Consider the following 26170-nt stretch of genomic DNA (forward strand, 5'->3'; position numbering starts at 1 on the left):
ATGTCAAGCATTTGACAGTCACTATCTTCAGCAAAAATGGAAATCATTAATTACGAGAAATCTTTAATTCTTTACCATGCATCATTAGCTTGCTCTGGGAGATGGCTTTTCCCCCATGGAAAGCGAAGCAACAGGCAACTGAAACAGCTTTCAAAGGATCTCAATAGCCTTGAATAAAAGCCACTAATGTTAAGCTGCAAACTACAAGTAACTTATGAGGCTACAAGTGAGCATCCTTAAAATTACTTTAAAATTAAACTAGAAATATGACATCTTGAACATCATCATCAATTCAACCTCCTACCATTTTACAATAAAAAGAGAACATACCTCTCTCAGCTTCTCTCTCTCCCGTTCTCTTTCTGCTATACGTTTTCTTCTTTCTTCTTCCTCTTTAAGTGCATTTTGTGTCTCTGTTCTAAGCTTATCGTCTTTAATAATCTTCCTAATTTTCTTTCTGCCTTTTCCAGGAGATTTTGAATCATCATTTTCCTCATCTTCAGAATTACTCTATTGCAAATTAAATAAATAAAGTCTTAACAGGAAAGTTATGACAGACCATCAAATCCTTGATTTTCAATTAAGCCCTAAGAAATTTTTATACACACTGGTGGATTTTAGTTCATAGGAAAAAAAAGATATTGTGGTTGCTTTTTTTTTTTTTTTTTTTTTAAAAATCAGGTAGTCTGTATGCAAGAAAGAAGTGCCACCTTAACTATAATGTATTCTGAGAAAAGCCCAGTTGTGCAAAAGCAGTATTGAAGACACTGTTATCATATAATATTAAATAATGAGTTAATAAATAACTGTTTTGCTGCTCTGCTGGTGCTAAAGTGGTTCAGCAGAGCCTACACTTTTGTCATCTTCTAAATTTAATTCTAGAAATTCCATCTACTCAAAATATACTGCCCATTTAAAACATATATATTTTAATCAACATCTAAACAGGAAATGGGTTCAGTTAACCATGTTTTTTTCTGTCCATAGTGATGCCATTTTACAAATTTTAACTTACTTACCATTGAGAGAAGTTATAATTTTTTACTGTACTTTGCACAGAGAAATTTGAGATACCCAAGTCCCTGAATCAGTTGACATGAGAAACAGGAACTCCTTTTCCCAGCTATTAATTCAAAGCACAATGCACTACCTTATTGTTGTTTTCACTTGAAGAATCATCTGGAACTTTTATACGTCTTCGTTTCTTTTTCTGTTTGTAACTGCGCTGATTTTCTTCTGCCTCAGCTTTCTTGGCAGACCTATAAAAAAACAGGAATCTTACTGACACATAATGGTAACTGATTGCCTCACTGATAAACAAGATACAATCACAGGATCTACACTGCTATGTAAGAACACATACTCCTTCTGTGCAGTCAGTTTTTCTTCTCTCTCCTTCCCCTTGCTCACTGGACAAACACAGTCACAGTCTTTTCCACACAACTCTGAAGAACTTCAGTCACGAAGTATCAGTTTACTACTGCAATCCACCATTCCATGATCAATATAACTAGCACAAAAACACTCATTTTTTCCTGAACATTCTTCCTATTGCCTCATCAAATTGCCCTGTACCACACACTGCAGTACAAATGCAGAATAGTTGCGTTTTCTGCAAAGTTAATTAGTAGATACCAAAGATGTATCAAAGGTTTTAAAAACTGATCCAAAGTCACATAAGTCACCAGAAGCCTTCACATTTTACAATCTCACTGCCTAGATGGCACTACTGAAAAACATAACCCAAGACCCGAGCATAACATAAGCACAGTTAAGTCTCTGCATACCTTGTTCTTGGACGTTGGTCATCTTCAGACTCACTGACTTCTTCACTAACTGCAGATTCATGAAACTCTGAGCCATTTGAATCATCGCTGCTCACTTTAAAAGTGAAGTAGGATTTCATATTGAATATTATTACAAAGTAAGCAAGCAACATTACATATTTTCTAATTGTACAACAAGCACTCAAGAGCAACAAGCAATACAAAAGTTCATATAAGGAACTATGGAACCCACCTCGCATACGGAGAAGCAACAGTAATAATAAGGGGATACAGAGTAGAAACCACATAAGCACTGAGCCCTGATGGGAGGCATGTTTTGCCAGCAAGACTTAAGCTCTTTTTATGTTAACATACCTAAGCATAGCTTATGAGCAAATGATAGACAGCATTATATTGGAAAGCTTCGCATTTCAAAGATAATGAGTGATAGGGAACAGAAGGAAGTTGACAGAACAAAAGATGATCTTCAGTTAAATAAAAGCTTTTGTTTCCAGTGTTTCAGATATCGTTTTATAATCCCAATCCACAATTCACACAAAAAGAACTATTTACTACCAACATACAAAATTATATTGCTGTGTTTACGGGTTGAAGATCTTCAGGTAATGCAGGTATAAAAAGGACTCAAAAGACAATTACAAATATACCAAAAACATCAGCATTAGGCAATATTTCCATAACTACTTTTAGGAGTTAGTCCTGGCATTTATAGGTAATTAAAATCAGCATGCTATTTAGCAACTTTTTAATTTAGTTCAACTTTGAGCACGGCTTACTAGAAAGCCAAACTTTTAGGGGCCACAAAACTTAAAAAAAGATTGTTTCTACATACTTAGTGAAACATAATACTACAGGACAAGATAGATTGTGAGGTGGAAGAAGTTGTACTGTTCTACTTGGGACTAATTCACAAGACTTAAGCTAAAAAATGCTGAAGAAAGAAACGTTTCTGGTAGAGCAACATTAGAAAGTGAGAAGTACATCTTCAATGTGCAACCATAGTTCTAGTGCCTTGAACCACTGTCAACATTTACAATGACCAGTGTGGAAGCAAGCATTTACTTTTACCATTCCTCAGGTCCTCTGCTCAAAACAATTAAGTGCTAGGGGTTGATATCCTTTGTTCTCACATGCAACAAAGGAAAGACGAAAGCTAAGACAGGCATAACTTCATAGTGCCATCTACTGTTCAGCTAAAGCTTGCAACATTTAAACTCCAGCATGGAGTAAACGTTGATGATGCATGGGCCTATTCACAGTCCAAGGAAAGAGAAATTATACAAAGGGAAACGCTAAGTTTCCACAAATCAGAGTTACTAGGTTTCACTCTGGTATTTGAAATTAACATTCTAAGACTCAAAAAGATTAATCCAATTGAGAGGATACAGTAGTGAAGATAGATGTAACCTGCAGTCATTTATTTTAAATAGAGCTATTTACCAAATACAGAAAAGAGAATTCTAGACTTAATACACAAAGAAGCTTACACTGAGATTTTAAAAGTTACAGAGTTTCAGATCTACATTTTGACCTGCTTTGGGCTTGTATTATAGAACTAAGTATTCGGTGACAAAAATGTTTGGATCATATACCTTTCCTTCTATTTCTGCGCTTCCCTTCTTTTGTTTCTTTAGGTTTCCCCTTCTTTTCTTCACCAGATTCTCCATCACTCACTGTCAGTCTGTGCCTCAGCAGTCTGTGTCTGTATCTGGGCTTCTTTGAGTCCTCTTCCTCTGAATTCGATTCAGAATTATCTTCCTTTTCATTCTCTTCTGTCAGAGATTAAAAAAAAAAAAAAGTTAGTACAATATGCAAACTGGTCTTCCTTTTCTTAAATTTGGTAAGAATTACAATCAGAATGCACTTAAGCTTACTTCTGCACTATTTCAAAAAGGTATCTGACAACACAGAGTTGTTCTCTCAAACATTAAATATTTTACACTGCCTGTTCACTTGCACCGCCTGTTGCAATGACTATAGCCGTTGGCTGAATTATTCATTTGCATGTCTTACTGTTCTTCAGAGATTATTCCTCATAAAACCCTAGGACTTCTGAACTGGCTACACAATCAGAGTCCTTGAAAAAAACCCCAAAAACAAAACCCAACACTGTCAGAAGAGTACAAGAAATGACAGTCATAATTATGTCCTCTGTCCCTTTACTAACTAGCAATATCAATTTTGTTGTTGTTGAAAACTGAGAAAATTTTAATAATCATTTTTCTTAACAGACCTTTGAAATTATGACAGGCACTACAGCACCACTTTTTTTCTAGATGCATTTGATGCTCACCATCGTCTCCTGTGTTTTCAGTTTGCTTTCCAGTTTTCTTTTTTCCTTCATCCGACTCTTCATCAGAAGATGCATCCTCATCAGAGGAAAGATTGGCTTTGATTTCTTCTAAAAGCATTTTCTTGGCAATTCTTTGAAGTAAAACAGAAAAAACTATGTATTTCATTGTTCAAACATATCTATGAACGATAAATGTAATCCTATACCATTCAGAACTTCAAAAAAAGGTTTGAAAGCTGAACAAAAAAAAGGCACGATGAAAAGTTGTGATAAGACAGGATATACAAGCAAAATCTTGACTTAAATACATTGTGTTAACTTGCTTTTAGGAAGCAGATCTGTATCATGATTCTTGAAAGTTTCACACCTTACAGTAAGACTGCAAACAGTTATAAAGCTTACAAGCAAATATTTTGTTTCATTCATGGTCTATCTGGTTTATTCTTCCCCACTCTTATCTCTCCTCATCTCTGCCAAGACAGGCACATATACAAGGTCTAATTGTAACAAAAATATTAAAGACAAAATCTTAATTCTCTAATCATTTCCTCTCCCAAAATTTAGCATTACAAGTGCCTTAATTTCTTGAGGCACTGAATCTACACAGTTAGCATTTACATAAACAGCAACAGTTTTAAAAGCAATGTATCACTGAAAGCGTGTTTTAATTACAGAGAAAAAGGAATGCTGTAACATGCATTAATTCACAGGCTTAAAAAACCCTGTATCTACACAGTTTGCCTTCAACTGTGTTAGCACTCCAAGTGCCTGAGCCCACTCTACAGCAAGAGAGATGCTGCGTTAATGGCTGTAACACAGCGAGTCTCAAGAACTGTCAGTAAGTGCCTGGAGGGAAAGAAACCACGCTGAATCTCTTCTACAACTACAAGCACTTGCCTTCAGCAACTACACAGAAAATAACACACGTAAGTATGTGTGTGCAGGTGTCTACACAGATTCATTAAAGATTAAAAAATCTTTGATGTAAAAGGTTTATCAAACATCCTGGGACTTTTCTTCAGAAGAAAATTACCACCTTATTTCCACAAACCCCACAGCTTCCCACTTCCATCTCAGCACAGTAACGTTTTCAGCTAATGTGCAAAAAGCTACTATGGAAAAAACGGTTTCTTTACATGCTCTTGCAACATAAAAAAAGAAAAATAACAACCACCTTGTATGAATATATACATCCATGGGAAAGTATGAAATGATGTGCCAAACAGACAGGAAAATAGTGGACTTATCTGAGAACTCCTACTTCCAGGGAAAAAAAAGTCCTGAAAGAACGAAACCCTCCTCATATAAGTATTAGAATTATTATACTTCCCATTACATGATTATCAATATTAAATGAAAAGCTTTTTTTCCTAGGTCAGATCTGGTCTGTCTTGCGTTTTGGGAGACTTAATGTATACTGCATGCACAAGTTCAGAATGGGAGAGTCTTGTTAAGTCAGAACAACCATCCAAAAACCAAAATCTAGGCTTCACTTGGAACTGGCAGACGAACGTCGATCTCTTAAAATACAGCTGCTTATGTATTACAAAATTACACTTGTTACATTTAGGTAGTACTATGAAAATGATTTTAAAGAACATTTCATTTTGTAGCATATAGAAGATCTCTAAAACAAAACAACTTTCCGGGAGGAATTTTCCCAGGGATTTTCCATACCTTTCACACTGTTATCTTCTATTTTAACAACACTGTTTTGCAGAAAGTTTCTAAAGCTGATGCAGATTATTATTAAAAGATGGAAGTAAAATGGTTTGGTAAACAGCATGAAGCCACTTAAGATAGCTCAACGTGTCACAAACCATCCACCATTCTAAACACCCCTCCATTCCCCCCTCCCTTTTTTTTTTTGTTGGAATGGCTTGCAAAGAAATAGTTAACTAAAACACAATGTTACAGGTGAGCTTTTAGTTCTATATATGTCAATAGATCACACTGTGAACCCAAAGAAAGTGGTCCATATGAAATCCATAGATGAGTAACATTCTCTTCTGAAAGTGTTTGCATTACATAGAGGATTTTGAAAAGGGACTTTTTTTTTTCTTTTCCAAATAATTATCACATCATGTATAGCATCAGGAATAAATAAGTCACGTAAGAACTTAAGATTATGTTTCTTCCATCTTTTAAAGATTCAAAAGACTTTCTACAGAAACTGCTTGGAATACCACTGTCTTTCCTTTATGTTTTTAAAGCTTTTCACGCAAACTAACACTGAAACTCAGACAGCATCAGTTTAGACACCTGTCTCGTTTAAAAAATGAGAGTATCACCAGTGCTGTATTTTGGAAGAGAAAAATGCAGGAACACCAAAAATAACTGCAAATTTTTCAAATTCGGTCCTGAAAGTACTGCCTTGTAACACTGCCTTTGGCTATGTGTCACACTCAATTGTATCAGCAAATAACAAAACTTCAGTGTGGATAAGGATACTTACCTTTCACACAAGACACTTTTAAGAATGTACTGATTTGTTTTTAAACAAGATTGACTGGTTTTTAACAAGAGAAGACAAGCATTTTTATTTGACCTTTACCTTTACGAAATACTTAAGAAAAACAAAAACAGTGAACACATCATTCACCTAGAGAAAACCCCCAGACATAAAATCTAGTACCTATAAAAAAAAAGTGCAGCTATTTCTCTACTGACCATCGTCATAACCACCAATCAACTATAACTCTTCAGATTGGGTGAGCTTATTAGTTTCTAATTATTTAGTATAATGTTAATGAATTAGTTCTTGTTTTTATATATTTTTAACTAGGATAAAGACTCAACTACTTCTAATCAAAAGGAAATGGAACTATTTGTTGAGTGACAACAGCTACATTCTCTTTCGTGCTTTCCACTGGTATGGCATTTGGCAAAAAATGTAAGACACTGCTCAGACACGTACAGAACTCACGAGTCCTACTTTTAATGTAACCACACATCCAATCAGAATTGAAGTGTAAGCAATATTAGAACCAGGCAGATTAACTCTTGTTAATGTATCTGACAAGTGACTGATGTAATGAACAGTTTACATCATTTAGAGTAAATTCAGTACCGAATTTTTGAAACTTCAGAACAAGTTAAAATGTGCCACTCCAAGTAAATGAGCACATTTCTACTACAAGATGTAAAGCCATCTAAAGTGACCAGGCTCCCAAGGGATGAAAACTGAACGCCCTTGATGTAACATTTTAACATTTGTACCAACATCAAACTGTAAGCACCAAGAAAAACAAGTCACGATGGTGTGAAAATCCCTCCACTGCCATTCTCCCAGAGCAATCCATATGGAGCAGAAAGCACAACACACCTAGGTACTATCAAAAGGTAACACGTACTTGCACCGAGGATATAAAACACATTCTTTTGCCAACTAGATTTTACAGCTGAACGCTGCAAAAAGCTTTAAATAAGAAAAACAGAGAACTGTATGACCTCCAGCCCAGGACTTCAGGTAGTAAAGAATACCTGGTTTCATTCATTTCTACCATGCAGCTACTGTGACCTTGAGCACGTCACGTTGCCTAGCCCCACTGCATCTTGTCTAAACACATCGTAAGATTTGTAATAAGGACATCTTTCCAACTTTATATAGAGCTTGAAGAATGGGGCTGTAATCTCAACCAGGACATGAAAATGAACTCTTACATAAAATTATATATACATATATTCTAATCAGGATTTAAACATCCTACACCATTGTAAGAATAACACTGAAAATATACCTTCATAAATGAATTGGTTATTATGTATTTTTCAACTGCAGTAAAGGAAAAAATGTTTTTATAAGGAGGCAAATGGGAAGTTACCTAGCAGCTGCTTATGAACAGCACAAGACTCCCTTAAGTTAAGCAATCCTTCAGACATTTCAGCAAAAATGGAATACTAGGTGCACCCTCTCCTGACATGGGATAAAATCCACAAGACAATTCGTACCATCGTCACTCATGAATTCTGAAGTGCCAATATGATGGACTCGCTTAGAGCTTGCAAAAATCTTGACCAGACAATGCTAACACTCCAATTTTCTTCAATTAGATTATATGAACTCACACGTAGTGTTCATGAATACCTACTAAGAATACGTAGAAACAAAGTTGCCCAAAACAAGCCTATGAGAACAAAAGTACGTGGCTACGTGGCTAATAAAAGCCACCTTTCTTCCAGTAAAGTTCTAAGGTTACTGTGTTAAACGAGCTGCTGATCCACTGCTGAACATTTAGACCCAATTAAAACATATTTTGAGAGATTAATGTTTGCATGGAATACCATATACGTCTTAAAAAAAGTCAAAACTGCCAAACTTCTTCTAAATACTATACTGTGCTGAAACAGTCTTACTTTCAAGCTGTCAGAGTTGTATTAAATTAAATGCTTGGACAAGAAAAATGTTTTACAAAAATTTATTGCATCCATCAAATACTTAAAGGCATTCTGCATTAAATACACTATTTACTTCTTAATAAACAAAACTACTGCAAACATATTAAACAGTATCATTTAAAAGATCAGAAGGACCAATAATAGATAATTACACAATATAAGATGAAAGCATACAGCACTGTCTGTCATATTATGACCCACTTGGATATTGCATTTTGGCAAAAAATTATTTCAAGACTAGTAATATTCACGTCATGCACATCCAAAGGAATGCAAATAACAGAACATCTAAACTAGAAACTTGTAAACATGAAAGCTCCCACACTACAAATACCCAGTAGTTACTATATCCCCTCTTTGGCCTGGAAGAAAATAGGCAACTTATCTGAATAGTAGGTGAACTATTTAAACACTCTGTGTTGAGTAAACAGAAAAACAAGCTATTTATTTCTCAAATTTGTTCCATCTTTTTACATTTCATCTTTCTGATTTTGATGCTAAGTGCAACACATGCTGAATGTAAAATTAGACTGCAGTTACCAGTTAACTTGTCTGAAGATTGACAGGACTGTTTATTGACGCATCACCTCCCCATTTCATAAAATATATATTCAGAATATTCCCTAAATAAAAACTTCAACAAAGATTCATCTTTAAATGAAATTACAGAAACTGATTTTTAAAACCTAAATTGATATTTCTAATTTATTCAATATCAATTAGCCCAAACTAACAGTGAAGATCACTCAGTAACATTTGTACTGTGAGCACTGAACTTTGACAGTGTAGGCTGTTATCAACCAAAAAACCCAAGAACATTTAAAAAAGAAGCAAAAAAAGAAGAAAAAAAAAGAATCAAAACAGGACTGTAATTAATGAGTCTTTAAAAAAAGAAATAGCACTTGTATTGCCAATGCTTACATGTTCTGCTTATGACCCTGTGCTGTCAAGACCCTAAAAAGCAATGTTCTTTAAAATTAAATTTGATGACTGAAAACAGGCAAGAGCTACATTACTAGCAACATTTTGATGCCAAACTGAGGTGCGTAAAGGATATAAAACAGCGTTTCCAAAATTTACTTCAGTCACACACCAAAACATACAACTCTGTGAAACAAGGATCCCATATTCTAAACTAGTAAGGCTCAGAAGCAGAAAAAGACTCCATCAGAAATTGTGCAAAGCTACAAAGCTGGTCCCACACGTTCTAAATGGCAAAAAAATCAGTTTCTGAAATACTGTATAAAAATTAGTTGATCAAATCTTTAATCTAACTACAATAACTTCAAAAAAGAAACTCCAGCTCACAGTTGAGCAATGCTTTATGTTATGCATTAACTTGTTAGGAAATGAAGCTTTTACATTTTCTAGCCAGGTTACTTTTGGTAACTACAACAGTATTGGTAAAATATGTCTTAATAAACTAAGTGTATCTTACATAAATTTGCTTTTATTAAACTTGAGACCGAAGCAATACATAAGCCACAAATTTGAAGATATTTATGTAAGACTTAACATGTATAATTAAGATGTCTCTGGTATCAGCTGCCCCTTTGCACATTCTTTGTAGAATCAGGGCTTAGCTAACATATTAGTGAGTTCAATTATTCTATAATGGATTAGAACTCAGTTTAAATAAAAGCTTCAAATATCTATAATAATGCTTTCTATACATTTTTTCTCTTTATTGAGAAAATGTGTTTCAAATAAAAAAGCAAATTATGCAACATTAAAAACCAAACTCTGTATGTGAAGATTTCAGCACTGCATACTGCACAGATAAAAAATTTTTCCTTCTACTCACGTTGTAACTAACTGAAATTCACATTTCTCAGCAGTACGTTTTTACCTGCCTGAATGAAACACTTCTCACAACACCCACATTTTCAGTATGAACATAAAATGGACAGCGGTGCAGTGTGTTTATAACACACCCTATGCAAGGTGTGTTAGTTAACACTTCTAAATACTTTCTTTGCATTTCTGGATTTTGGCCTCTGTTCTCTGGCCCCTTGTTCAAACTTGCTGGAAGCCTGTGAGCGAGTCTTTACAAGGCAGGTAGTCCTGGTTTTTACAACCTGCTTGCTCTTCCGTTGCGCCGGTTTGCGCCCACGCCTAGGGTGTGTTATATAAACCTTTTTAAGGTCCTTATGGATGCAATCATACCTATTCTCAGGATCGTCATCATCATCATCTTCCTCCTCCTCCATTGGAACAGTCCTTGATTTAGCCTCTCCCTCATCTCCTGTGTGAGGAAGGGGAAACAAAAACACTTAATAAATGTAAAACCTGTAATAAATAACACAGTGCATACATCCCTGCCCATGGCAACTGGATGATCTTCAAAGTCCATTCAAACCCAAACCATTCTATGACTCCACAATTAAGAATTCCCATATAAAAATAAGTTGTCTGATGATTGTAAGAAGCTATTAGCTCAATTTGAGGAGCTCTGTAACAAAAAGTCACCAACTAAAATTCCAGGCTGCTCTATAGCTATTAAGACACACTTCAGAACAATAATACTTGCCTATCTCTGCTTTCAAAGTTAAAGACAAGCATATACATTTGTTATGTACATGTGAAGACATATTTTGAGAATTACATGGGTTATCCTTACAGCAAGTATCAAAACTCAGCTGTACAATATGGTTAATGTCTCACAGCACAGGACAATTAAATGCAACACATAGCAGGGGGAGAACTATAGAATATGACATGTGCCTCTAAGTTCATCTGTGCCTCCCTAACTGAACAGAGAGGATTCCACATAGCAGATTGTTTCTAGCACACTCCCAAACCCTCCCCCTTTCTCTTCCCTGACTCACATGTAAGTCAAATTTAGTTAGTAATATCAAGCTTCAGAAAAGGAGATGCTAACATTCTAAAGAACTGATATCCTCTCATTCATCATTTCCATATTTTCTTCAGACCAAAATCAGTTTGCAGAAGGCTTGCTCCCAGTTGTTTTTACATATGCCTGTCCTGGAACTAGCACTAACCAGATGTTTGACAAAACTTTAAGAGATGATTACAGAAGTCCCTCACTCCCTGGCCTGGATAAAAAGAAGCATCTTGCTGGTTAAATCAATTCTAAGCCTCACTTAACAACTTGAGCTTGTTCAACCACAGGAGAGATGCCTTTACTTACTTGCCTATCAAACCACAAGTAAATTGAAAGGAAATTTGCTTTCTCTTATAATCATATAGCAAAGCTGCATTCTCATAGAAATATACAACATAAAAGGTTACAAGAGACCACTGAATATTATCTACTCCAGCTTCTCCTCAAAGGAGAGCTAACTGCACAGTGAGATCAGTCTTCATCCGGCCTCGTCCAGTTTTGAGTATCCACAAGGTCAGGGACTCCAAAGATCAACAGGGCAACCACTTCCAGGCAATGACCACCTTCAACACGAACAATTTTCTCAGAGTATCTGATCAGAAATCTCCTTGCTGCAACTTCCATTCAGTCACCCATCCTTTCATTGTGCACCTGGCTCAGCCTTCTCTATACTCACCCAAAAGTAGTTAAGAAGACAGCACTTAAGATTCCCCAGCTTTATCACCCTCTCTTCAGACTAAATCACCCAGTTCTCTATCAGATTATTAATTATCCCACCTCACCATCTTATTCTTCCCATTTGTACATTGTTATCCCTCTATTTGATGCTCCAATGAAGCTGAGAACTGTTGAGTATGTGTTACTGTCAGACTACAGTCCATTATTAATTGCTTTCATAAAGAACTCTTTGCATAACCCCTTCAGCAATGATATCACTGGAGAAGCACAATTTCAGCTGTCAGGGGAAAAAAACTGCAAATGCCAGTACTATACATCTAGTGACTTACCTAAACCCAGTTCATTGCAGGATCCTAAAAACAAACTTAGTACAAGGCTGTATGACATGCAAAGTAAGAAACTTATTTTCCACCTGTTATTTCTGTAATTATGCAGAATATCATTAATCCAATTTTTCTTTCCTATAGCTCTATAAATCCAAAGCTGCATTTCAGCTGCAAAAACTAACTTCTCACAAGTAAACTGGAGGAAACGCCCGTGAAGAGATGGGTATCAAGTTGGTAGGAAGAAGAAAGAATAAGATGTTTTATATACTTTTTTTTCCCTCTCTCCCTAAAAATTACTGTCCTCACAAAAATTACCTCATTTTGCACTAAGCAGTAATACGTAAAAGGCTCTACCTACAATGAGTTTCTCTAAAAGCCAAAATACCATCATCCTTCTGCTGTCTTCACAAATACATTACAGTGTTATCATTTTTAACTCGCAACTTCACTAATGACTTGGAGATACCGGAGTCAACAGTTACAGTAAAGTCATGGACAGAAAGTTTTCTGAAACATCATTAGAAATGAGCAAATAGAAAACAACTTCCCTGTTACAGCAATCAACAGCAAATAGTTCAGGGTTTTTTTTACTCGCAAATTCATTTCTTACAGACATCTGTAGAGTCCAGGTAACAAGAAAATTACCCTTCCTTTTTAAGTTCTCTAAAACCAACCACCCAAATCCTGTAGTTCTGAACATTTCTGTTAACTTCCTGAAGATATAAGGCATTGATGAAGGAGCAATTCGTCTTGAAAAAAACAAGAGCAGCAATATTAAGTAAACTGCTATGAAAACAGTAAGTGATGACGTTTCTGTTAATTGACAACAGGTGCTTTAATGCTGCAAAGGTCACACGATGCACAATCTCCACGACTTTCTAAATGTATATTATAATGCCACAGGTTTTAGAGGCATCTCAACTGCATAACTATATGCTCTAAATTCATTTGAATTCTCCAGGTATCTACTTACTTAAAACTAGTTTCTGCTATCAGTACTGGAGCAGCCAAAAAGAATACAAGCACTTTTGAAAGCCACGCCACAAGGAAACATCTGTTGGAATTACAGACTGTGACTACAGCTTCTTAAGCCTCTCCACCTTTTACTTCAGAAATGATGAGCTATATGGTAAGTGACACGGCCATTTCTCTATCAGAATTCAAAAACTTAACTGGCTGCAAACTTTTAAGCGTATGATTATCTCCTTACAGATAATTCAGTTGGGGATTATTAGACCGTTACCCAAATCTTACAAATGTCCATAATTCATTGGTTAATAATAGGTGTAAATAAAAATATTTTGCACACCTGATGACTGACAAAATCCTGTACCAGCAGACAGCATTAAATTTTCAGTCACTGGCATAATTTTCTGCTCATCACTGCTTCCATCACCTGTGGAATTCTGCTCTTCATTTTCTTCCTTATCAGATGAGGAGGAGGAAGAGACAATAACCTTTTTTGATATTTTCTTTTTCTCTGTTAAGCTACTCCTTTTATTTTCTTTCACAGATCCTTTTTTAATCTTTTTCTTATTGTCTTCATAAGACTCCTCATCAGAAGAGGACGACTCATTCTGCTCTTTCTTGGTAATTTTCTTTTTCTGGCTTATTTTTTTCTTTTCCTTCACTTCAGGTCGTCTTTTACTTTGCACAGCATCTTCAGAAGAACTCTCCTCTTTCAGGGGAGATTTGTCAGCATCAGAAGATAAATCAACCTGTGCTCTTTTAGGTACTTTCTCTCTCACATTCCTCCTTTTCCTTTCTTTAACCACTGTTTCATTTTTAGTCTTGTCATTTTCAGAAGAATTACAACTTCCTTTCTCTGGAGATGACTTTTCAACATCAGAAGAGGAATCCTCTTGTTCTTTCTTTAAGATTTTCTGTTTCAAATTTTCTGATTTCTTCTCTTTGTTTTCTGATCTTTTTTTGTTTTTGAATTTCTCTTTTGAAGAATCAAAACTGTGTTCCTTCTTTGCATATTGCTCAGTACTCTCTGAAGAAGAATCTTCCTGTGCCTTTTTCTTCTTAAAATCCTTGTTTTTCTTAGCTTCAGTTAGCTTAATACTTTTAGGACTACTCTCTTCTTTCTCCAGTAAGGACTTCTCAGCATCAGAAGACTCATCAAGCTTACCCTTCAAAGCTTCTTCTTTTAAGTTTTTCTTTAGTTTTTCTTTAGCAACTGACCCCACGCTAACTTTTTTATCTTCAGATGAATGATTAATCTCCTTCTCTGGAGATGACTTTTCAGCAGCATCATCTTCAGAAGATTTACCTCTTTGTTTCTTTGGAGAGACCTTTTTCTTACTAACTTTCTTTCTCTGCTCTTCTTCAGAAGAATCGTAACTATCTTCTTTCCGTGAGTATTTTTTCTTAGCTTTTTTTGCAGACTCAATTTTACTCAAATGCTTAATTTCTTTTTCTAACTCAGAATCATAGTTCGAAGAATCTGAATAGTTCTGCCGCTTCTTTTTTGCGGTAGCAGAATTTTTAGCTGACTTGCCCCTTTTGGCATCTAAATCTGAACCAGAACTGGAACTTTTTCTTTTCCGCTTTCCATTTTCGTCCATCACTGGTTGATCCTTCAGAACGCTTGAAGTCTTCTGATCTTTTGCTGGTAATTCGCTATTGCTGTCGATATCTGAAGAACTGCGACTCATCATAGCTACTTCTTTAAGAACAGCTGGCATCTCATCAGAATCTGAACTATTATCTACTATAGCTGGCTTTTTTGATTTACAAAGTTTATTAGGCCTAGGGCCATCAACTGCGCTGTCAGAAGAGTTTCTTTTATCTTTTTTCCTTCTTGACTGTTTTGATGATCTTCTCTTACGTTTTTCATTGCTTGTGTCATTGCTATCTTCTTCTGAATTTGATGTTAAAGGATTAACGTCTGTTTGGCGCCTCAGAGGTGTGGTCTTCACACGGGGTGATCTCCTGAGATCGGATTCCTCTGCAAGTGAGACTGTTTCATTCTCTGTGGAACGTTCGCTATCAGCATTACTATTCTGCTTTACAGAATCACATTTTTCTGTTCTTTCATCCTTGCTTCCCTTTTCCAGACTGCTGTCTTGATCTTCAGATTTAAATGGAGACTCTGAAAGGGATACAGGAGTCAATTTCACAATCAATTCCTTGGTTCCTTTAGCTGATGTTTTCAGTTTAGATCCTTTGGTATCTTTCAAAGGAGTGGTCAATTTTGTATTTGGATGCTCATGATCTGTTCCGCTATTTCCATTCCCTTGCTCATCTGCTGCAGTCTGAATTTCCATAGCAGATTCTAGAGTTTCAAAAATATCTTCAGGAACAGATGAGGGAACAGACACTATATCCATGTCTAAAGCCTCTGTACTATTAGGCTCATACTGAGGTTCCTCATTTGTGCCAGACCTTTTATCTTCACCACTTGTACGCTTGCTGTCTTTTTTTTCTACTGTCGAAACATCTTGATCCATTGGCTCGTTGTCAGGCTGTTCTGATACAACTTTTTTCTGCTTCTTAACAGTGTCATCCCCTTTTAATGCCACATGTTCCTTTCCTTCATCTTTCTTCACCTCATTTTTTTCTGATCTAACATCAGTTTTTTTCTCTTTGGTATTTTTCTCTTTGATTTTAACATCCAAAGCTTGAATCTCCAGGTTCAGACCTTCTTCTAGTGCCACATGAGCTTTCTTGATGTCACCCAGCACAGATCTAAAAGCTTTTAGCTGACGAAGTTGCACAGCTGGGCTTACTTCTGAATTTTCTGCAGCCTTTTTCAAAAAGCTCACAAAACTGGAATTCATATTTGCTGTAGTCTCAACCAGTTTTTTTGTTTTCTTAAGCATGTCTTTTGGCACCATTAGTGCTTTATAAGAATATGTTAGTGAACCTGAATACGAATCATCTAGGTTTTTTTCTTCACCATTACAGTTTGAATTATTTCTCTTTGGAGAAAATTTGACTGTATTGTCATATATTTTACTTTTTTCACTTTCAACTTTGGTCTTTTTTTTGTTTTGTTGCAGTAACTGTTCTAAATTTTCAAACACGCTGTCACACGCAGTCACCAAGTCCAATAGAGGCTCTGGATGACAGCTATAGCAATGCCACTGGTTATTTTCATCCAGTATGGTTGACAGCTCCTTTCTACCCAAGTTGCGCAAAATGCACTTTTTACAGAAGGCGTTATGGCAAAAGTCACAGCAAATCAGATTTCCACCTTCAGCACACCACCTGAAACAAGACATAAGAAATATAAAAGTCTTATCTCCCTGTAATCAAGGTGACGTTTGAGAAGCTTCCATATTTTTCACTGATGATGCAGCTACTTTTTAAAAATTCAGATGATAAACATCATGAAACTGAAAAGCACTCAACTGAATTACAAAGTCAGAACATTAAGGTGCTTGATTAACAGTTCAAAAAGCTGAAAAGGCCAGCAACTGCTAAACAATTTCAGCAACAACCTTAAACAAAGTAATTAAACCTGGTTTTCCATGTTCTGGCCGAGATGTATTTTTTTGGTTTGTTTTCAAGCAAAAGAATCAGCTTAAGTCTTTCTAGCCTTCACTGGTGTATTACTGTGCATGAACGAAGGGAAAAAAACATCACCTACATTTAGATTCCATGGTCTTTGATGAAGACCTGAAAACTGACTTGATAAGCAAGTGCACAGGCAGCAAAAACTACAGAATTTTGACTGGGTTACACATCTGGAAAAGTAAGCTACTGTGACTCACAGGGTTTAGAACGTGAGATTCTACCCCCACCTTTGAATTAAAATATTTGCATGGTAACATGTAATTCAAAAACTTGGTATCTCCCAAGTGTTTACTACAAGATTTCTTTACAAAATGTTTTCCAGTTAATTATTTAAAATAACAACAAAATACCTCCAAAAAACCCACTGACTGAGCAATCCTTCATAAAAAATGATTATTGATTGAACTCTTCTGTAGTGGTCAATTTCATTAAAGCAAGAAAGAAAAAATAGCAGATCTGAGTGTTGTTTAAGTTTCAATACACTTACCTACACTGTTCATCCATTCCATCTGAATCACGGCTAATGTCATCGCTCATGTAATACTTGTAGCATGTCTGCAAATAAAGAGATAAAACAAGCAATTTTTTACTATGTCAAATGGATTTCAGTAACTCATACAATTTCAACATGTACTAGAGGCACTGAAAGCATCACTTGCAAAGGTACTCAATATTCTAATCTTTTAAAGTTCATTATGAACCTAAAAAACATCTTTCTTAGATACAACAGGTTTCAAATCGTGATTTCTTATTTAGATGGCATAAGGTTTTTGAAAATTAAGTAACAGATTCTTTTTTATGGCCTAATATTTGCAGATTCTAGAACATCAACTGAAAGCCTTCAACCTAGAAAAGTGTTTTCTGCCAATTTTCCAGGAACATCAATATCACATTAAGAAAGAAAATTACATCTCCCCAGCACAACCCTACATAGTTTTCTGCTACCTGTTCTTTATGTTTGCCACTGATACCACAAAATTTTAAATAGAAATGTCTTCAGTATTCATCCTGATGTTAACATCCAAGTATTCGATTTCCAGGAGCAGACTAAGTATCCTCATGGAAAAGCTGGTAACTGTAGGAAAGTAATATGCACATGTAGCAGTAGCAGTGGCTTCATCTGCTGAAGCCTCTGAATTAAATTCTGACTTTTTTTCCAGTCATCAGTAAAGAAAGCTCTCCTAAACTTGAAGCTCTGCTTTGCACATGGATTAATACAAGCTATCAGCTAACTTTTGCCCTTACATTCCATGAACCAGTGAACTGAGAATTCATCAGAAGTTCAGTTGCTGACATCTCTTAACTTAAAGTGATTACATCTCTTTACATGGAATGTTAAACATCCATTCAATCAAATAAAAAATAAAATAAAATAAAATAAAAACAGAGCCCACAATAAAAGCTGATGTTTCGAATCCTGACAGAATATTTGGAGTCAAGAGAACACAGTTTCTGAAGAAAGACTCCAAAGCATAGAGCTGTTTATTAGAACAGCAAGAAAGAAGACATGGAAGACACAGAACATGCGGGTAAGAACTTCCATTACTCTCTCACACAATCATATAGTCGTATTCATTAAACATATACAAAAATGGTGGGAAACAATATGCGATGTAATTAACTTGCAGACTTAACAGTCAAGAGCTGTTATGGAACCCAACACCTTAAATAAATTTCAAAAATGAACTGGATACTTGTATACATCACATGAACGTGTACCATTACAGATTAAGGATTTTCAAATCTTGGAACAAGAGGGCTCTAGCGGAGACTGAAAATAGTCATTCAGTATGCTAATTTTTCTGAGTATGTTTTATAGAAAGAAACAAGACAGAATGAGTAGAAGAAATGAACCAGAACGTTAGACTGGACATGTCTGGGATAGTATGCCAGCTGAATGTGTAACATTAACTAGGATGCAGAGAAGAAGCACAAAGAAGGAAACAAAAGGGAATGCTAAATGTGCATTGTAACTGAAATCTGCATCTCTGTATGTCTGAGACTATCTATAAACACAGAATCTCTGAAGATAGATCATATCTCTACACTTCCTTGAAAATTCAGAGTTTTCCACAACAGGAGGTCGAAATTTCCTTCCTCCCCTGTTCCTTGTCTCTTCCATTACTGACATTTTACAACCTAAATTGAAGTCACTATAACTGTGTAACTGCAGAACCAGATGCTGGTTTAGGACTATGGACTAGACCATTATTACAGAGGTTGCCATAGATTATCAGTCCTGGACCTGTCCAACTGAAACTGAAATGGATTAAAGCTATCTTTCCACATCTTACTTTAACACTGTTCTACATGTAGTGCTTTATGAGGAGATCCAGAATTGAATCTATTCTTACAATAACATTACAGGTAGTCACAAATTTTAGATAGACCGTCTAACATTGAGAATTCACTGAAAGTACAGACTTACACCTGTAAAAAAATGCATTACACAGTAAGTTTAGCTGGACTATACAAAAAAATGGGAATATTAATTTCTAAGCTGCATTTACTTTTTCATTTTCTACTTCTGGTTTCCTTAGCAATTAACGACTGAAAAATTTATAAGCTAAAGATTTACAAACTAAAAAGCAAGAACTAATCCCACAAAAATCCCACCCAAATCCACTAATCATGACATTTCAAACAAAAACAAACAACACAAACTGTAGAACTGTTTACCACATACCTTACAAATAAGAACTTTCAATGTAGGATGTCTATAGATTGAATCCTTTTGAAAATGGTTCACCTGTTGCCCACAAGCTGTACAGCTTACAATTCCATGCAGTCCTTCCTCTATAGAGAGGATTATAAACCACACGTTATTTTTTTTCATTTTGACGTCTTTTTAAAACAAAATCTGTATATATACCTATTTCATTTTCTTACAGTATTTTTTCTGTTAGGTTCTTTAACACCTACCATTACAGAGATCTTTCTGTATCACTCACCATTTAAAGATGGAAATAATTTTCTTCTAGATTTTATGCTCCTAATACTTGGCACCAAAATAAGTTTTGTCATTTGGGAGATTTAATAGAGATTAGCTGGTCAACTACTGAGAATACACTTAAATATGCAAGTCACCATTAAAAAGCTTTCAAATGAACCCTGATATTCTGCACTTCTTTCCTCTTTAAATCTTAGTTCATAAAGTAACATTTCAATTAACATTTTTGTTGTGCTGATTCTCTCACATATAGTTTTAATTTCTCAACAAGAACTATGGAAAACCATTACATAAATGAAATGCTTATAAATACTGTCTGAAATACACTTCTTCACTTTTTGTTCCCTTTTTGATTTTTTTTTCTTTTTAAGCTACAGTTTTCCTATAACACATATGTTCTCACCATGTTGCTGACTCCTCCAACATTCTGTGTACTACTCTGGTGCTGTACCTACATTTAGTTAAGAAAACATCTCTTAATGTTAATCCCCCAATTCATTTTCAAAGGTGGTGAATTCAGCACTGGAAGGCTTGCGACCTGCCGATCTTTCAAACCCATTAACTAGTACTACTGAGACACTTTTCAGAAGGAGTGATGCTTTCAGGGAAAAGGAAAAACATTTCAGACAGTTCATACACTAAATCTATATGCTACCAAAAACTTATTTTGGGATCAAATGGACAGAAGTTTGACACAGCCTTGCTTAACTGTAACATGCTCTGTGCTGTCACATACAGTAAGTAACACAAGGAAATTATCTCAAATAGTTAACTTCATGGTTGTAGCCTCAGTAAAGGCCATACATTAAAGAACAACTACCCCTGAATTATAGCCAAGTATCAATACCACAATATTAAGGAACTGAGTGAAAATAGGCAAAGACCGCACAAGCTACTAGCTAGTTGCTACTAAAATACAATTTCAGATCAACTGAAGTCCAGTATGAACTAATACACTGTTACAATGCAGTGAAAATACCAGGTCTGAAATTGTGAATTCAGAGTTTGTTGTTCTCAAATGCAGTCATGCATGTACTGCAGAGCTTGTAGATCTGCAAAGCACCCCTTACAACCTCAAAGTGCCTCTGTTCCAAATGCTGTTGGCAAATCTCAAATACTTACATGCATCATACTGTACTACTCAGAAAAGAATACTGCCTTATTTTATACCAAGCAGCATAGAGGACTACTCAGACTTTTTAAAATATGGCAGTCCTTAAATGGATACAAGAAACTGAGAGGAACAAGCTGTTTGTTGTCAATTCTCAAGCCATTTCCAACTTCTCTATAACTTTGAGGGGAAATACTACTGCCTTCTTCCTAAAGTCTGCAAGTTGGCACTAGAAAAAAGAATCTATTATGAGGTCAATCTTTAAATCACATCACTACTACAAAGGATAATGGTCTGAAGAAATTAAGTAACAACTAATTCATTAGCACTGAGAAAATGTTTTAAAAACACTCCTACCTATGAGTTTGTTAGTAAAGATACAGTCATAACCATTTTGTGGACAGGAAACCTGAAAGTAAGGACTGGCACAATGCCTTATAGTACTGCTTAAGGCCATTTGGATGCTAGAAAGGCAGGACAGTTCCACTACTACTAATATTTCTTATAAAATTACACCTGTAAATCCTAATGAAAATACGAAAGATCCAATCTGCAAAGAAAAAGGTGTGCTGGCTTTTTAAAAAATATATTTTATTATTTATCTATGTGTACTGTGCATAGAATTCTGGATATCAAGTTACTGGGACTGCACGCTTACCTGCTTAAAGCAGTAATGCTTAATCTTGTTTGAGCACAGGCCAAGCATCCCATTCTAGCAGCAAGAGAAAGGCAGTGGCCACTTCATGTAACTTGCATGTAGCAAGTGTAGAATAAATGTATCTGCGCTACTATTTCTGTGGGTGTCACAAATCAAAACCCTTCAAATACATTCCTAATCCAGCTGCTCTTGAGGCAGACTGCAGTCAGGACTGCAGTCCTACCTTTCCTGTTCTGGAAACCGGGACAACACAGCAGCAGGCAGTACCTACCCCAATTTCTAGAAAGTAGACAGGAGCTTAACAGTCAAAGATTTACCAGCAGGGAGCTAAGCTTGACCTCAGGAAAGGCAAACTCTTGACAAGCCTGATAACTCTTGATAACTCTGGTCTAAGCAAACTCTTGATATTCTTTCCAAAACCATTACCTCCTGCAAGGAACTAGCACAATCAGCTAGTCCCGATACACAACGGAATGCCATCAAATTCTCTAGGGATGGAAAAATAACAGCTGGGAGTGCATGTCAAATGAACTGTCCTGAGGATGCACACACAGACCATAAAGCTCAAGCAAACCGGCCCTATGCAATGTTATAGCCCTCAAGATTTTAGTTGGATCTCTTGTAAAACTGCTATCAACACAACTGTAAAAAATAACCCTCTACGTTAGATAGAAAGTATTCTATTTATACAACTGAACTAACTTTCAAAGATCAATAATTTAGAGATGCAACAGAACATAAGCACAACCCCCTACATACTTCCTCATAGCTGTGTTTTACTTTTCTTCATCCTCAGATAAAGAGCACTTACGAAATTGTAACACACTAAAAAGAGAGCAGGTATCTCAAATGACACAACAGGAAGATCTAATGCATGTAAAAGAGCCCATCTAACTTTTGGAAATATATGAGAGAGAGGAATTGCTACTAATTACTACCTACATAACATCTCAATTTTAGCAGAGGCTATACAAAACCAAGCTGGCAAAGCAGCTGTCCAAAGACAATCCTTAAAAGGGCACTACTGGTTGGGAATTTCCCACAAGTTTTTTCAAAAAATCTGTAAAAGCCTTTGAATTCCATCAGAGGTTTGAGCTTTCTTGTTACCACTGACAGGTAGTCATGTCTATATGTGTCCCTGCTCAAACACGATCATTGTCTTGGAGAGTGAGCGTTCCCCTACCAGTGGTATTCCAATGTAATTCCTTAAAAAAAGGAATACTTGTAACATCTGCTTCCAAGTAAGCAACTATTCTGAATACAAAGCCAGAAGGGTCCATATGGAGTACCTAATGATGCATCCTATAGCTACTGAAAACAAGAGGTTTAATGAGAACTGTTCTTAGCTTTCACTGCTGCATTGCAGGGGCAGCAATGGAGGCTAATATCAGCCAGCTATTATCCTTTATTGAACAAAAAGCCAGAAGAGTGGAGGTATTTTGAGGATAATTTATTAGAAATATGAACAATTTTTAGATGTACCAAATGTGGTCAAAAGCAGCAATTTAAACCCACTTCAATAAATGTTTTAAATTGTATTTACCTCCACGCTTTTTGGGGACTTCAGGTTTCATTTTAACGGTATTTCTGCTTCTAAATTCAGGCCCTTTAAAATCATCTTTGTCTTCATTCAGCACTGGCTCAGGCTGTACAACCACTGTACCTAGAATAATTTCATTTAGAAATTGGAAACCATTACACATCCAAATTAAGTGCAAAAGTCTTTTTTAAATAAATGTCAACATAGTATCTTGAAAAAAAAAGTGCAGTTTGTTGACTAATACTCAAAAGTTTTGAATGTACAGGTGTTCACAGCACAAAAAAGGAAATAATAAATTAATAAATAAAACACCACACACTTCAAGCTGTGTCCATTTTGCAGCTGTAGAACAAAAATTGAAGACTGAAAAGGCCATGAGAAGTAAATACTGCACTGCCTACCCTGATGTGATATGTGCAGAAGAGAATTATCACACTGCTGGGAAAGCATCTCCAGCATCATGCTGCAACTAAAGGACTTCAGTTGGGTCACTTAAACCTACCGGAAGCCTTAAAGTAATTACTCTTCTCTCTATTTCCCCTTCCATCCAGTTTCCCTCATCTTATTTCAATATGAAATAAATGAGAAAGCAAGAGAATCTTTTTTTCTTTAGTAAAATTCAGAAAAATCTACTTTTATGTTAACAAAGTACAATACTAACTGAAATTATACGAATTAAATAAAACATCTTTCCTACCTGGAACTCGGTTTTAACACTTTCGTTACAAAGACCCTAGAAATAATTTAACATTCTGAGAAAAGGTACTTCAAGAACTGCTTCTCATGGAGTAAATAGGAGCAGTCTCACCAAGGTTTTCTTTAACTTTCAGAGGTAAGAAATAGATGAGATTAATCAAAATCTCACTACAGTTAAAGAGAGCAGAATGTAGGTTTATAGTAATGACTATTTTAAAGGGTGCCTTAAGAATAATGACTCTGCCCCCACATTTAGTCTCACTTTTCTATTTCTCAATAAACTCCAGAGCCAGAAGAATAAAATAAATTAAAACAAACATGATTTGCAAGTTACAGAGTTTGAGATTTCTAAGAATAGAAATTTTTTCTCTGTTACATGATGGTTTCACACAAAGGTCCATAAGCATTTGAAATTGAGCCATCAGCACATCCTGGTACATGACATCTTTAAGTATGATGGGTTCAAACTTAAAAGTGCTTGGAAACAGGATTTCCTCTTACAAGTGTTTGCAAGGGGAGGGAGACACACACGAACGTTTATATATATTTATATATAAAGTCAACAGGATCTAGGAGAGGTATTTTACTAATACATGTGCATTCTACTTAAGTACCTATGCTGCATCATAATCTTTTCTATTTGTTGAATTCAGAAATAAAGAAGGACGTGAACTACCTTTAGGCAAGCTTTTCATATCAACATCATTTTCTGAGTTTTCATTTGAATTATCTTCATTTACAGTCTCATCTAAGATTTGTTCCTCATCTGATCCAACATACTTTGTTACAACTGTAGGTTTCCTGCACAGACAGAAAAAAATCCATACTGTGACAAATATTACATATTGTGGTACAGGTAAGCCTGGTACTTTGCAAGCAGAACACCATGCCAATTGGGGAAACCTGCACTTTCATCGATTTAAAACATAAAGCAGAATGCTCTGAGGTATTATAATAAATAAGCTGCACGGCAATTTACCTGGTATTGGGACATGGAACTCTACCCTCTTAGGTGAATTAAGTAGATAAATGAATTAAGGATTACTGTTTTTTCACATGCCTACTATTCGGTTTGAGGGTTTCTGGGAGGTCAGATCAAGGTTTGATGTGTTTTTAAAAAGGTATGCAGGAAGTCACACTTTTATTTGAAATTAAAAAAAAAAAAAAAGCCAGAATAAAACCCAATTGGATGAATGCTCAGAAATCTTAAACATTGTTCCAATTTTAACAGGCAGCCCGAAGAGAACACACAGATATTAGCAAATGACAGCACAGCTGAAAAGACACTTGCAAGGAAATATAGGAAGTGCAGAAAGAAATTAAAAAGCTGACTGTTTAATATGAAAACCGGTAGCCAAAATTTCACATAAAAATAATTCAGAACTGAACCCCTTAACACGAATGAATATACTATGTCATGGCAGGAAAAAATATATTAATCGATAGAGAGTAATTTACTGTGGTCTGAAGGTAATACATGAACTACTGAAGTCAATGCAGGATGCTGTTTTTCTCAGTATCAGACACAGTGCAGTAAGTGCATGAGCAACCATACCTTTAATGATAGACTGGAAGTAAAAAAAACAGGACTACTGAAAGGCTCTAAATAAAAAAGACTGGCAGGAGAATGAATTCAGAAGGGAGAAATTAAAGTCAAACACAAAACCAAACTTGCAAATACAGAATCAAGCCAAACAGACAACAGAGAATGAAGAATGTCATTTAATTCCAACAGGTGTGATACAACGAACAAACGTGGTTAACTGTAAGACTGAAAACAGAGACACAGAACACTTTGTGGAGAACACTAAGAAGGAAGCTGTTCAAGGCTGGCACTTAGAAGAGCTCACTGATCTACACAGTATACCAGGATAATAAACAAATTTGGAAAAAAAAAAAAAAAAAAAAGAAAGAAAAAAAAAGCACAAAGAACATCAGCAGAATGAGCAGGAATTTTACTAGAGGAGGCTTGACTGATGCTATTTAGGTCGCATACAATTTTTCTTCCGCAGTCTCAAATTGGTAAACAGTTAACTCCAGATTTCTTATTTATTTATTTATTTTTAAATCAAAGGTACAGTTCCTGCCCAGGACAACTTTTAGCACATTTTGGTTCTCCACCAATAAGGTACCTAAAACTTTTTTCTGTATGCCCCAACTTACATCACTGAAAGAATCCCATGTGTTGAAAGAGCAAGAGGAAAAGTAATAATTGTTTAAGCAATTGTTAAATCCTGAATAGTCATAAAATGTAGGATAATCCCACTGTATTGTTGTAAATAAAAATTAAGCTTTATGATCTCAACCTCTGACCATGAAAAATCATTTGCATTTTAAATATGGTGCAATGCCTTTGTCATACTA

General features: G+C 35.7%; 1 protein-coding gene across 3 annotated transcripts in view; it reads right to left on the reverse strand.

Moving 5' to 3' along the window:
* Positions 1-26170, reverse strand: part of ATRX (ATRX chromatin remodeler) — a 75997-nt gene that overhangs the window by 36692 nt on the left and 13135 nt on the right. For 2 of the 3 annotated variants that reach the window (XM_042824810.1, XM_042824812.1), the window contains exons 5-15: positions 24483-24607; positions 23114-23233; positions 19538-19647; positions 17339-17406; positions 13637-16542; positions 10645-10723; positions 4081-4211; positions 3380-3559; positions 1788-1881; positions 1151-1259; positions 331-510 (exon numbers count right to left, since the gene is read on the reverse strand). In XM_042824810.1, coding sequence (XP_042680744.1) covers positions 331-510; positions 1151-1259; positions 1788-1881; positions 3380-3559; positions 4081-4211; positions 10645-10723; positions 13637-16542; positions 17339-17406; positions 19538-19647; positions 23114-23233; positions 24483-24607 — 4102 coding nt within the window. The remainder of the gene's footprint in view (positions 1-330; positions 511-1150; positions 1260-1787; positions 1882-3379; positions 3560-4080; positions 4212-10644; positions 10724-13636; positions 16543-17338; positions 17407-19537; positions 19648-23113; positions 23234-24482; positions 24608-26170) is intronic. The other variant, XM_042824811.1, reaches the window with a different exon arrangement.

Source organism: Centrocercus urophasianus, unplaced genomic scaffold, assembly GCF_019232065.1.
Source record: "Centrocercus urophasianus isolate 14NV4802_14NV808 unplaced genomic scaffold, USGS_Curo_1.0 seq_24, whole genome shotgun sequence".
Taxonomy (NCBI): domain Eukaryota; kingdom Metazoa; phylum Chordata; class Aves; order Galliformes; family Phasianidae; genus Centrocercus; species Centrocercus urophasianus.